Source organism: Rhinatrema bivittatum, chromosome 3 (assembly GCF_901001135.1).
Source record: "Rhinatrema bivittatum chromosome 3, aRhiBiv1.1, whole genome shotgun sequence".
NCBI lineage: Eukaryota > Metazoa > Chordata > Amphibia > Gymnophiona > Rhinatrematidae > Rhinatrema > Rhinatrema bivittatum.
In genome coordinates, this window is record NC_042617.1 from 493,197,546 (window position 1) to 493,212,257 (window position 14,712).

The following is a 14,712-nucleotide window of genomic DNA, read 5'->3' on the forward strand; positions in this document are numbered from 1 at the left end:
CTGTTTCTAACAGTGGCCAATCCAAGTAAGAAATTTCTGGCAAGTACCCAATATTAAATAACCCCCCAAGCTACTATTCCTTACTGATTAATTCCAGTTTATGGACTTCTTCTCCACAAACTTATCCAAACCATTTTTAAACCCAGTTACACTAACTGCCATAACCTCCTCTGGCAATGAATTCCAGAGCTTAATTGTGTGTTGTTCTCTGATTTGTTTTAAATGTGCTACTTGCTAACTTCATGGAGTCCTTCTATTATCTGAGAGCGTAAATAACTGATTCACATTTTACCCGTTCAAGTCCTTTCATGATTTCGTACACCTCTATTATATCCCCCTTCAGTCGTCTGTTCTCTAAGCTGAACAGCCTTAACTTCTTTATCCTTTCCATATAGGGGAGACATTCCATGCCCCTTATCCTTTTGTTTGCACTTCTCTGCACTTTCTCCAGTGCAATTATGTCTTTTTTGAGATATTAAGTAATTTTCCAGCTTTGGTTGTGCTTGTATAATATAATTTTTTTTCTATTGGGTGCTAAAAAGAGATCTCAAGCATCAGTACATGGCGGAGATCTCAGGGATGGGGAGAGGATAACAAAAGAGTAAGTGGATCAGGGATAGAGAAAGAAGGGAGGAGGACCATGAAAGGAGTGAGAAGATGAAAGGACTGGGGATGGAGGGAGGAGAGGGAGAGAAGACTAGAGATGGGGTAAGACTGAGGAAGAGGGCATAAATCAGGAATCTGGTTTGGGAGGAGGGAGGAAAGTTCTGGGATTGAGGAAGATGAGGAAAGAATAGAAGAGGTTGGAGGGTGGATTCCAGGATCCAGTGAGAAGGGAGAGGTAGAAAGGAGGAAATATACCAGTATCTGAGGGATAGAATCTGAAATCAAGGAAAAAAGCATCTGATTTGCACTGGTGGAGCTGGTGGTGGGTGGAGGAGGTGGGAGCAGGTGTCCCTACCTTGCTTCAGTCCTTCTACTCCTTGCATGCCATCTACATCCTCCCACCCAGTCCAGCATACACATAAACACATATACACCCGGCAACAATCCCTTCTTTCTCTCACATACAAAAAGTACCCCCTTGCCTCTGTTTCCTTTCTTTCTCCCTCTTTCTCTTTCTCTCTCTTTCACACATACACACCTGGCAGATTCCATCTTATTTCCCTGCCCGTCTCCTCACCCCCCAATGATCCCTATTCAGCCCATCCTAACCTCCCCCAAATGATCCTCTTTTGCTTTCTCTTCTTCAAGCTCAGCTCCTCTCATCTTCTTCCCTGCGTGCTGCCTGGGAGGAAATGAATCGGGAAGCAGATAGCTCTTCTTTGCTGATTGAGATCCAGTACAAATGCAAGGCAGCAAATCTTCAGCCAGCGTGCTGCTTCCCGATTTTTGCTGCCCTAGACATAGGCCTAATGCGCCTATTGACAAATCCAGGCCTGTCCACAAAAGACTGGCAACCTACTTGGGGGTTGATTGGGGGTGGGGAGAGAAGAAGGATAAAGAAAGCAGCAAAAGGAAGGAAGAGAGAAGGATGATAGGGACAGATGACTTGGCTAAGAGAGGTGTAGAGATGAAAGAAACCTAAACAGACCCAGAGAAATGCAGGAAACAAAAGGGGAAAAAGAGAAGCTGAGGAAATGAGAGGGAAATAGGAAAATATAACACATTGTAAAAGAAAAGAAGGGATAAGGATAAGACATGCAAGCATAGTGTAATGCAGGGTTGCAGTTGGGGTTCAGATGATCCTAGAACTTGACTCATCAGATCCAAACTTGGGATTCCTCCACAATGTCCAGTAGACAACCACCATACCCACTTTCAGGTAAATCTTTACAGTGATTGTGCCACTGTAATGTGTACAGTTTAAAAAGCAGGCAATCGACAATCTGTGCTTTGCACTAACATGCATCTAAAAAAGAGCAAAACAGTTTAATTGTGGATAGTTTTGCCTGTCATGTGATATTTTCCTGTGCTGGTAATTTGGCTCAATTTATGTTTGTTTTTTGGAGCTATGCAAGAATATTAAGAACTTCTCAGGTTTTGTCAGTTGCCTTGCCTACATTTAATCTGATTCAAACCCAGAAGCAAGTAAAATGCTAAGACTGGCCTTTATGAATGTTTTGGAGGGCAAGAAAGATACAATTGCATTTGTTTCTATTATTTTCATTCATGTTTTGCCCATTGGCATATTCAACATGTTTACACAAGTATAATTGCAGATCAAAGGCTTTCTAATTTTTTTGCTTGTATATATTTAATCATTTAAAAATGTCTCTTGGTCACAAAAGTGGAACTTAAAAACGTGGTACAGCACAAATCCTTTGGTACTGGGGAGGAGCTGTGAATCCTGTGTCTGGGGCGATATGCACATGGGTCACACCAGGAGGAGGAAAGAACGTGAACTTCTGAATCAGACTTGTAAAGAAGATGAATAGCTCCATTTTAGCAAGAGTTTCACCAATGCATATTCTCCGACCTTTAAAAGAAATAGATTGTGTAGTTACAAATTTTGAAAGTAAACCAGAGGCACTCTGAAACCTGAATTTAAGTTATGATGGATAAATCACAACCAAAGTTTTACCTAGTCTGTTGAAAGCTTATCAGGGTTTAGCGAAAATCCAGTTTCCAAGATGGCTGTAGTTGGCAAAGATGGCCAGCTAGTTTCCAAGATGGCTGTTCGGATCACTCCCATGCTATTCATGGGAGTGATCCGAACAGCAGGCTGAGAAAGAGGGAAGCCTGCTGTGAACTTGGCAAGTCACTTCACCTTCCACTGCCTCGGGTTCAAACTTAAAGCCCGGTTTGTTAAGCATTTTTCCCATAGGCACAAAATGGGAGAAAATGTTTAGAAAATAGGCCGCTTAGAATGTAAACCCTCTGGGGACAGGGAATATATCTACTGTACCTAAATGCAACTTGCTATATAACCTATCAATGAAGATATGCAAGCAAAATATAAATAATTAAAATAAATAAACAGAATTCAAATTTTCTCATACTGAATGGCAGTTTAGCCTACTGAAAGGACAATCCTGCTCAACCATGCTCAGATTCTGTCTTTACAAAATTACTGTGAGACACCAAGAGGCTGATTTTCAATTGGCCACCAGTAAACTACAATTGATAAGGCATATTTCCTGATAAAAAAAAGATTTTAAATTTGTTTTTATCAACACATAGGATAGAACTCTTAATTAAGAACTTATCTTTCATAGGACAGCATAACCTCTTAAATATCCAAGTTAAGCAGCTTTTATTGTGCAAAACAAATTTAGCCCTTACAATACTAACAATTATGTTACATTAATATTATATTAATAAACTCATATTATAGTAGATTTTTACTTTGGATATTTCATGCATTCCAACTTCCTTATAGGTATTTCCTTAAAGAAAATGCATGTTCATTAGGTAGGTGTATCTTAATTGGAAGGTGGGGTGAAATAGGTTAGAGGACCAGTTTGAGAACCACTGTGTTAGATAAACCATCTCAAAATCAGAAAGAAAAAAATTCTCTGTACCTGCTGAAAAGGGCATGAATGCCTCTCTCTTTACAAACTTGCCTTCTGTGTCAAGAAAACGCTGTGGATTAAATTCATTTGGTTTCTCAAATTGAGTCTCGTCACGTAGTACAGATTCCAACAGTGGAATAATGTAAGTTCCCTGTAGTAATGCCAAATATAAAATTAATCTTGACTCACAGTCCAAGAGTTATAGAATTATGATAATTCAGAAAGAAAACATTCACCATCTCCAATTACAGAATAGTTTAATAACCTGAGAAATTTTGGATGCATTAATGTATGGTGAAATAGGTACGTTACCATGTGCAACCTACCTAAATTATCAAGTGAAAAAAATGTGCTTGCTATGGAAAGTATGAAATTAATGAAATGCAATAAAATTGTGTGGTAATTTTCCCAGGTTTCCACATGGTGATAACTTTTATCATGAAGTTAATAGCAACACTGTACATTATTTGATCTTGGAATACCGGAAAATTATCATGAATTATCCTACTCCTTGGGAACAGGGTCAGTGCCAGCTTTTCTACTGCCCCCCTCCCCTTTTCATTCAGTCTCTGTCTTGGAACTGCTAATAAAAGCCCAGCTCCTTTCCGCAGCCTAAACTTAAAAAATTCCCCCCCACCACCCTCCGGGTCTTTACCTCTTCCCCCAGAACCCATGGCCGGTGCTAGAGTATTAGGTGCCCTATGTGAACCTTGTATCTTTGCACTCCCTACCCTGTCCACACATATGGGGTCATTTATCAAAGGCTTATCGCACATGATACGGCTGTATCGCGTGCGATAGCATGCAAATTAGGGGGAGGGGAGGGGTCGGGGTGGGGAGAGGCGGAGTCGGCGGTGTCTTCTCTGCTGGCGATAACGTAACCATCGTTATCGTCGGCAGTAGCTCGCCGAATAGCATCACCTTTCACTGTGCATTCCGAATTAGGCAATTTTGTTGACATTGCCTAATTTGGGAAAAATGATTGCACATCCCTATTACAGGCAGGAATCTGTGCAGCAACACCCCAAACCAGACCTTGAATCTGCAGCATTCAGTTCAGCACTAAAGAAAATGACCAACTGTTGGAGTGTCCAGGAGAACTACACAGTCTTCTTATGGAAATAGTACACTAAAAGCTCCACATCTGGAAAGGACACAGTTTGAGGGATCTTTGCAATGGATGTCAGCAGCTTGGAGATGTAATGCAGGACTGACGATCATTTCCAAAAAAGCTACCAATACTGCAAATGACTGCTGCAATAGAAAGTGGCAAGGATTTTGGCTCATCAGTAACAGATAGGAAGAGGGAGGCTGCCACAGAATAATGCTCAGAATGATGGAAGGATGAAGGCTTTCCTAGGGCCAGAATGATTCGAAGGTCTATTCAGTGACCATGACTATTCGGTGTCAATGTCCTAACTGCAGAGAAAGAACAGGTGAGAACATGCAATCTATCTACATACTACCATTCCCAGAGCATGGGAGGGTGAGGGGGTTCATGAGACAAACATCTCTGATATAACACATCAACAAATAGCAACAGTAATACAGATAATTAGGAAATATTATGTGCTCTAATTCCATAAATGATCAGGAACATTTTTTAAACTTTTGTATGTCTGGTTCAGGGTGTATCCCATCACATGTGGATTCAAGGTATAGATTGAAAAGAGTCTTAATCTAGATCTCAACTCTTTCCTGCAACTTCATTTAGCACTGAGGAGTGAGGAAGGACAGCATCAAAACATCACAGTTTAGCTTCATATGCTAGTTCATCATAAAGTCTAAGTCAGGGCTTCCCAAACCGGTCCTGGGGACTCCACTGTCAGTTGGGTTTTCAGGATATTCACAATGCATATCCATGATTTAAATTTGCATATACTGAGTCTCTATGAAATGCAAATTAATCTCATATATATTTATTTTGGGAAGGCCTGGTCTAAGTGCTGAGATAAGTAAATCCATGATGATTGATTACTTCTGTCGCCATTTCTCAGGATGTATCAAAGGGTATCTTCTTCCCAGTGCCATTTTGAAAAATGATACCTGCAGGGCAGGAGTATGTAGGGATCACTTCTATTCTCATTGCCCCACCAGGATTTGAAGTGAGAGTTGGGAGGGTCCCATAGGGGAGGGGGAATTTTTCTCTCGCAATGCTTTTAAACTGAGTTGGCGGAAGGATTCAGACTAATTTTGAATTTTTCAATTGGGTAAGATAAAGGAAGGGATTAGAAGACAGGGTCCCACTATAAAAATAGGGATTTTTTTAATACTCCACTGGGATGCGTTAATGAGGCTATTTGTTTACTTTAAATTCTAACTCCAGTGACACTGGAATGAAATGAAACTCTAGTAGGGATGACTCAAAACTAACATCAGGAACTATTTCTTCATGGAGAGGGTGGTAGATGCCTGGAATGCCCTTCTGGAGGAGGTGGTGAAGACAAAAATGGTCAAAGAATTCAAAGGGGCATGGGATAAACACTGTGGATCCCTATAGGCTAGAGGATGGAAATGAAGAAAAGGGTACATAGGAGTAAATTGCTGGTGTGGAAGTTACTACCCTTAACCAATAAGCCTTTATACTTTTGATGCAACTGCAACACTGCTCTCCACTTCAACGGCAGGGGGAAAAGGGGAGTTGGATTCAGATAGCAACCATAGGGAACTGATTTTACAGTCTGGGAAACTGATAAGCATGTGCGTAACTTGCATGGAGCAGCAATTACTACTCTTAACCAATACGTCTTTATTCCTTTGATGCAATGGCAACATCACTTTCTGCTGTGACGGCAGTGGGGGTAAGGTGGGGGGTGGAAGAGGAATTGGATTCAGACAACAACCAACATGTGTCCTGACTTTTATGTTATTTGGTACTGATATGCATATATAAGGGGAAAAAGCTCAGGACTGCTTCTAAGGCCAAGTCCATAAGCAAAGCACATCAAGCAGCTCATCACCCAGTAAAAATGTTAGCAGTACATTTTTAAGGGGAGGCGGGGGGGGGGGGCAGGGGGGGAAGGATACAGAATACTGTCAGTTGTTGATCCACTCAATTACTTGGCTTTCAAGCACCCCATCAATATCCTTTGTTTTCTAAAATGTTATTTTAACTATCCTCATAATGACATCAACCGCAGCCTCTCTCATGCAGTTTTGCTCTTTATCACAACTAAAGCCTTTCTAATAGAGATGTGAATCGTGTGATCGATCGTCTTAACGATCGATTTTGGCTGGGAGGGGGAGGGAATCGGATCGTCGCAGTTTGGGTTTTTAAAATATCGTGTAAATCGTGTAAATCGTGTAAATCGAAAACCGGCACACTAAAACATCCCTAAAACCCACCCCGACCCTTTAAAATAAATCCCCCACCCTCCCGAACCCCCCAAAATGCCTTAAATTACCTGGGGTCCAGTGGGGGGGGGGAGGGCGGGAAAACCGGCACACTAAAACAACCCTAAAACCCACCCCGACCCTTTAAAATAAATCCCCCACCCTCCCGAACCCCCTCAAAATGCCTTAAATTACCTGGGGTCCAGAGGAAGGGTCCCGGTGTGATCTTTTACTCTCGGTCCTCCGTGCATAGTAGAAATGGCGCCGGCGCTACCTTTGACCTGTCATATGACAGGTCAAAGGTAGCGCCGGCGCCATTTTGTTTTTTTGTCCCCCGACGTCAGGAGCGTAGGAGATCCCTCCCGGACCCCTGCTGGAACCCCAGGGACTTTTGGCCAGCTTGGGGGGCCTCCTGACCCCCACAAGACTTGCCAAAAGTCCAGCGGGGGTCCGGAACGACCTCCTGCAGTCGAATCGTGTTGCCGTACGGCCGGCGCCATTTTGCGCAAAATGGCGCCGGCCTTACGGCAACACAATTCGACTGCAGGAGGTCGTTCCGGTTCGTGTTGCCGTACAGCCGACGCCATTTTGCGCAAAATGGCGCCGGCCTTACGGCAACACAATTCGACTGCAGGAGGTCGTTCCGGACCCCCGCTGGACTTTTGGCAAGTCTTGTGGGGGTCAGGAGGCCCCCCCAAGCTGGCCAAAAGTCCCTGGGGGTCCAGCGAGGGTCCGGGAGGGATCTCCTACGCTCCTGACGTCGGGGGACAAAAAAACAAAATGGCGCCGGCGCTACCTTTGACCTGTCATATGACAGGTCAAAGGTAGCGCCGGCGCCATTTCTACAATGCACGGAGGACCGAGAGTAAAATATCACACCGGGACCCTTCCTCTGGACCCCAGGTAATTTAAGGCATTTTGGGGGGGTTCGGGAGGGTGGGGGATTTATTTTAAAGGGTCGGGGTGGGTTTTAGGGTTGTTTTAGTGTGCCGGTTTTCCCGCCCTCCCCCTTCCCCTCCCTTCCCCCGATTTACGATTTTTTAACGATAAATCAGGGGAATTGTTATTGTATCGCAGCTCTAACGATTTTTGATGATTTAAAATATATCGGACGATATTTTAAATCGTCAAAAAATGATTCACATCCCTACTTTCTAATACATATTCACCTCCACACTTCCCCATAAACATACAGCTTCCTATCTTATACATATACATACAGCTTCCTCTCTCATAAACACGTCCCAAACACACAACCTCCTCTCATACACATATACATTCTACCAAACACACATCCTCCTATCTCATACACACATACACACTCCCAAACACACAGACTCCTCTTTCAGACACAGGTGGTTCACTCTCCCTTTCCTTAAAATCTTCCCAGCCTTTCATTTGTGTCTCCCTTGTGCCATCTGTCTCTCAATATGCCCTCCCTCTTGTGCTGCCCTCTTATCTTTAGTCCCCTCCCACCCCATGCTCTTATCTTTATTTCCCTCCTTCTTCCCTTGTGTCTCCCTCTTCTCCCAAGTACCTTTCTCTTTGTCTATCTTGTTTCCTCCTGTGTCCCCCTGTCTCCTTTGTGCCTCCTAATCATTTATAATTACACAGCAAGTCAACCAAACTCACTTACAAAGAAAAAAGAAATGCATTTATACATCCAATACAAAAAGAAAGGCAAATAACCACATATTATATCTTATCATATGCAGTATAAAGCATTCCCCTTTTAAGCAATTCAGTTAGGGGCAGAATATAGGAAGATAATAAAACTAACAAAATGCTGAAATGGCTTTACATAGAATGATGACCATCATTCAAGTTTTTGATCCCTGCTTAAGGCTTTAATCCAGGAGTAACAATTACCCTCCTTGCATTCAAAAATGATTTTAATTGCTCGGGGTAAAAAAAGATATAACATTCTTTTGGTGATTTTACCACAACTTACATGGATACTTAAGAACATATGTGAAACCAAGAGCAATAACTTGTGATCTCATGGCAAGAAATGCCCGTCTCCTATCTTGAGTGACGGGAGCGAAATCTGGAAATGCACGAATCTTAGATCCCCTAAATTGGAGATCAACATTTTAAAAGTATCTTTTCATTATTTCTGTAATATCTTTCTCTGTTATAAATGATACTAAAAGTGTAGCACATTCATAATATTCAGAAGCTGAATCCTCTAGAAACCTAGTCAAATTACCTTTATCCATATCAATTTGCTGTTTTTCTCTATTTCTAGTAGATATAGGTAAATAGTATAATTTATTCACTGATGTTAAATGATGTTAAATTTTAACACCTCTTTGAAATACTTCATAAGAGTAATATAAGGTAATTCTCCAACAATTTTTGGAAAATTCAAAAATCTTAGATTCAAATGTCTCGAATAGATCTCTAAAAATTCCAGTCTTTTAGATACTACATTTAAATCCTTTATAATTTTTACATTGCAATCTTGAATTTTTCCCGTCTCTACTTCTAATGTTTCCAGTCTCGGTTTCATCTCTTTCATCTGCGTGTCGAAAACCACCAGTTTTTGTTCTACACCAACTAAATTATCTTGAAAGTTCCCGATTGATTATATCCCAAATTGCCTCCAAAGTTATTTTGTCCAGCTTACCAGGCATTTGAAAACGGGGTCTAAGAACTGACTCAACCGTTCTCTGCACTGGAGATAATCCTGCCAGCAAAGCTTCCCTTCCAGGGTCAATCAGCACTTCTCCGAACCCCTCAGCCTCCCTCTCCAAAGTCGGGGTAGACGCCGGGAACGCTGACGTCAGACTATCGGCTCGCGCTGTCTCAGGGCCTGCTGACGACTGCTCCAGAATGCTGGCATCTTCTGTCCTCTGGCCTCCTCCTACCCGGGTTGCATCCACCTCGTCACGATCTTGCGACTCGGGTTTCAGAGGGCTCTCGGGAAGCGGAGTTATTTTGGGTTTGTGTGGATCCGGGGGAGTAAGAGTGACTTCTCCAGGTAGAGCCAATGCTTCCTCAGTGAACTCCACAGCAGAGCTTTCTCCTCCCATTTCGATGGCCCTTCCAGGTACGTAGGATGTTATTAAACGATGAGTGGCCATAATTTGCAAATCAGAAGGAAAAATTCGGAGTTTGCCTTTTCTTTTTGCAGGCATAGTTGAGGAAATCTTTGCAGAAAACGAGCTCAACACTTACGTGTCTGGTTACGCCGCCATCTTGCCCCCTCATCCTCCTTTCTGCCTCTTGTCTCTTCTTTGCCTCCCCCAACTATGTCTCCTACCTTCCCTCATGCACCCATTGTACCTCTCTCCTTCCCTGTCACCTTCCTTCCTTCCATACCCTCTCTGTGTCTCTTTCTTCCCTTGCTCCCTAAGTGCCTATTTTCCTTTCCCTCCCCTTTTGTTTCCCCTCTGTCCCTTCCCTTCCCCCCTGTGACTCTGTCTCTTTCTCCACCATCCCCTGCTCTCTTCCTGTATCCCTTGGATATCTTGCTGTAGCCCTTCTCTCATGTCTTGGCCCAGCACTCAGTGTAGAAGGGGAAGGGACCAGTGGGCATTGCTGCAGAGATCTGTATAGTGCCAGGAACAGAGAGCTGTGCTGTGCCCCGCCTCCTCTCTCCATCCCATCCAGTCACAACACAGGAAAGGAGGCAAGAAGGTGGGGATATAGCTCAGCCCTCTGCTCTGTCTTTCCCTGTCACCAGGAAGCTGTGGTAAAGAGGATCCTTTTGCAAAATCCAGATTTTCAGTGTCTGGTCAGTACTTCTAACTGGACACTGTACAGCACAACTGAAAACCTGAGTGTCCGGTCCAAAACTAGGCAGTTGGCAACCCTAACTGAGCCCAGCATCTTGTCTCCAACAGTGGCCAATCTTGGGCATTAGGAAGATCTGGCAGATCCCAAAGAGTAGATACAATTTCTTGTTCTTTCCTTTTCTATGGATTTTTTCATCCAGGAGCTTATCCAAATTCCTTTAAAACCCAGATATGCTAGATATGTTTTCAGACACAATCCAACAGGTGTGTTGCAAAATCAATTGCAAAGGACCATGTAAAACAAACCAGAAAAAACAATTTAAAAAGGAAAAGTTCAATAATTCCAAAATGCCAAATCTTTATTGAAATGTATTCATATTAGTTTGTTTGCCCATCGTTTCTCACTTAAATATGTACAGCACAGCTGAAAATCTGGCTGTCGGTCCAAAACTAGGCAGTTAGCAACCCTAGGGGGGTCATTTTCCAAGGAGATAAGTTTGCAAATTGCACTATCAGCTGTTAATGTGATTGGTGAATGCAAATTTTTAATTTTGTATTCAGGGGGTGGAGCATATGTATAGTTATCATGTGCAGCCTGTTTCAATATCAGAGAGAGAGAGAGAGAGAGAGAGAGAGAGAGAGAGAGAGAGAGAGAGAGAGAGAGAGAGAGAGAGAGAGAGAGAGAGAGAGAGACTTGCTATTATATCTACTCCCTAGACAGGTATTTGTATCCCTATGGGAGGTCCACCTAGTAACTCGAGGTGGGGATTAGGTATGAGTGTAGGGGGTTGGGGCCACTTTCACATTCAACATGAGACGTACAAACAGAACAGTAGTCTCTTGTGAAGATGTGATGGCCTTCGGAGTGAGGAAACTCACTCCAAGATGAGATTTGGCCAATGTTCTCTCCAACTAGCTTGTTGTTGCCCAGGTAGAGTGTCCATCAAGCTAGGTGGAGAGAACATTGGCCAAATCTCATCTTGGAGTGAGTTTCCTCACTCCGAAGGTCATCACATCTTCACAAGAGACCACTGTTCTGTTTGTACGTCTCATGTTGAATGTGAAAGTGGCCCCAACCCCCTACACTCATACCTAATCCCCACCTCGAGTTACTAGGTGGGCCTCCCATAGGGATACAAATACCTGTCTAGGGAGTAGACATTATAGCAAGGCTCTCTCTCTCTCTGTCTCTCTCTTCTCCAGGATACTGAAACAGGCTGTCCAGAAATGTCATGAACCCCAATAAACCTTTCATGAAACAGCCTGTTTCTTGGTTGTTTTATCGTGCACCACGAAGACGTTTTCGCGATTCGTGAATACATTTGCGCAAATCGTGAACACATCGCCGCACGCGAAGTTTCCCCGCTGCACGAAAAAAGCCTCAAATGCATGGGAAACGCCCCTTAATGCATTACCAATGCGATATTGGAAAATGAGGCCCCTAGCTCCCACTCACAGTCATAATATATAACATTTTTCCTGCATTAAGGTTTATGAAAAATCCTCATATCTCAGAATAAAGAAATAGGAAACCGACTGTTAACCTCAATGTGAGCATATTGCACTTAAAAGGGGAAAAAAACAAAGTTCAGTTGGAACTGGAGCCAAGTGAGTGTCAATGGATCGGCCTCAGAAAAAGAGGTAGACATCATAATATTTAAATGCGGTGAGAGTGAATTGACATAAACAATATCATATATCTCAAACGATCATCTGCATAGGTTCCTCCCTATGACAAAATTCAAATATTACAGACCCCCATATATACTAATAAATTTCACTGCAAAATATACATCTTGCAAACTGTTCTTAAATTATATAAAGTGAAAGGTAATGGTTTCATATGTTCTTGAGGCAGGAAACACCAAACTTATCCCGTCCTTATGGTATTTAATCATTAACGCACCCACCTTCCACCTCTTTTTTTTGGAATGTGTAAAATGCTGTGAAATTTATAAAATAATCTAGTGCACTCATAACGTGATTAATTTATTTGTGCCATATTCGGCTTCTTTAATGTATGTTCAGGCCGCCCAAAATGTTACTGCGATTAAATGGCTTCTTTTACCAATTCTTCATTGAACCCGACTTACGCAAGTTTCGAACAAGAATCCTTCTTCAGGAGTTAAACCATCTTTATCTTCGTTGTTCAAACATGACAGTCCAAATATTCACAGTTTTTTTCTTTTGTGCTACAAAAGCCTCCTCGCCAGTGTTTGAAAATGGAGGTCCGAATAACAACCCTGTTCATACAGAATATAAAGTCACCTGGGAATACTTGGAGGACCAACGAAGATAAAGATGGTTTAACCCCTGAAGAAGGATTCTTGTTCGAAACTTGAACAAGTCGGGTTCAAAGACACCATTTAATTGCAGCTAAGTAACATTTTGGGCGGTCTGAACATATATTAAAGAAGCCGAGTATGGCACAAATAATTAATCACGTTATGAGTGCACTAGAATATTTTATAAATTTCACAGCATTTTACACATTCCAAAAAAAGGAGGTGGAAGGTAGGTGCGTTAATGATTAAATACTATAAGGACGGGATAACTTTGGTGTTTCCTGCCTCAAGAACATAATGAAACCACTACCTTTCACTTTTATGAACAGTTTGCAAGATGTATATTTTGCAGTGAAATTTATTAGTTTAAACAATATCATGCAATGTTTGCAGAGGAGATTTCTAAGAAATTAGATGCTCATCTGGGTTAATGATTGAGAAAATCACTCAGTTGTTGAGTTTGATGCAGTACAATGCAGTTCACATACAGAAGCACAAAGTGAAAATAATAGATCTTGAAAAGTGTCCACAACACAAGAGGGCAAATTTGACAAATTGGAAAAGAATCAGATAGCATGCCCTGAAAAATTGGCAATCTTGAAAATAGGTCGAGGCAGTGCAATAGAAGAATATTGGGTGTGCCAGAAAAGATCAAGGGTAATGACGTAGCAGCATTCTTATCAAAATGGCTCCTGGACACTCTCCATGTAACTCACTGCAAAGACTCAATCAAAATAGATAGAGTTCACAGAGTGCTTGCTCCAGCTTCTAATTCTGGGGGCTATGAACTTGCAAACGTTCTCTGCTGATCAGTGTAAATGATGATGGTTAAGTGGGAATTGCAGCAGATAAAAGATATGCGATGATATATCCAGCATGGCTGCATGTGTTCTCAAATGGTACTCTGCTGTTATTTGATACCGTGCAGGTGATTGAAGCTTGATTAAAGGACAGAAAAGCCAAGCATGTATCCAAGGCTCACTAGTGCTAGCAGTTAATCACAAATGCAGTAACCCTTTTATTTTGGCGGGAGCAGCGGCCATGGATTAGTGGGTCAGGTATAACCTACTTGCTGAGACAAAGATAGTTCAAACCCAAGAAAATTATCTTTCAGGCTAGCATATGATAATGTGGAGAATGTTTCTTGCAAAATCTATCATTCGACTTCTTGAAATACCAGTGTTATTTTTCTTAGCATTTATTGCGATTCAGAACTTTGACCATTTCTTTGCCTGCCTTGAAGGTAAATGTAATGCTAATTAGGCTATGCGTGTTAAGTCATTGATCTGTGTGGCACCATTAGTCTGCCAGAGATATTTTCTGCTTCTACTTAATGATTGCCTCATGCTCAGGATGAATCCTTATATGGATGGTACAATAGCTAACATTCCAAAAAAGTGTGGGGTATGAGGAATTTGGTGAAAAAACATATTGACATCCTTGAGAGATTCCTATGTTTGGGATATTTTTACAATATCTTGGATGAATAATGTCCATGCCAGCTTGCTACTTCAAAATTCTGGAAGGGAAGCAAAGGGACATTGTGTATATCTTCTACAGCATCGCTTATTTGGCAGCATATCTTTTCTCATTTTGTATGTTTTTATTGAACATCTCATCTGCTGAACCGCTCACATCTTATTGGTGGTGTGTGAATTCTCTCTCTGCTTTGGAAGTGCTCCAGGCCTTTATATTAATCCAGCATATTCTGAATGTTTTTCTAAACTGGTTACCTTTGTTGTGGGCAAGTTGGGTGAGGAGGAGTGGAATGGGAGGGCAGTTGGGGGATCTGTCCTCATGATCTCAAATATTGTCCCACTAGAGGGATAAAGGATTATT

General features: G+C 42.0%; 1 protein-coding gene across 2 annotated transcripts in view; it reads right to left on the reverse strand.

The window, feature by feature from the left end:
* Positions 1 to 979: 979 nt before the first annotated feature.
* The window catches only part of LOC115088127 (cytochrome P450 2K6-like), a 137,286-nt gene continuing 123,553 nt past the window's right edge, over positions 980 to 14,712 (reverse strand). For both annotated transcript variants that reach the window (XM_029596104.1, XM_029596103.1), the window contains 2 exons: positions 3,525 to 3,666; positions 980 to 2,479 (listed from right to left, as the gene is read on the reverse strand). In XM_029596104.1, coding sequence (XP_029451964.1) covers positions 2,298 to 2,479; positions 3,525 to 3,666 — 324 coding nt within the window. In that variant the 3' untranslated portion in view covers positions 980 to 2,297. The remainder of the gene's footprint in view (positions 2,480 to 3,524; positions 3,667 to 14,712) is intronic.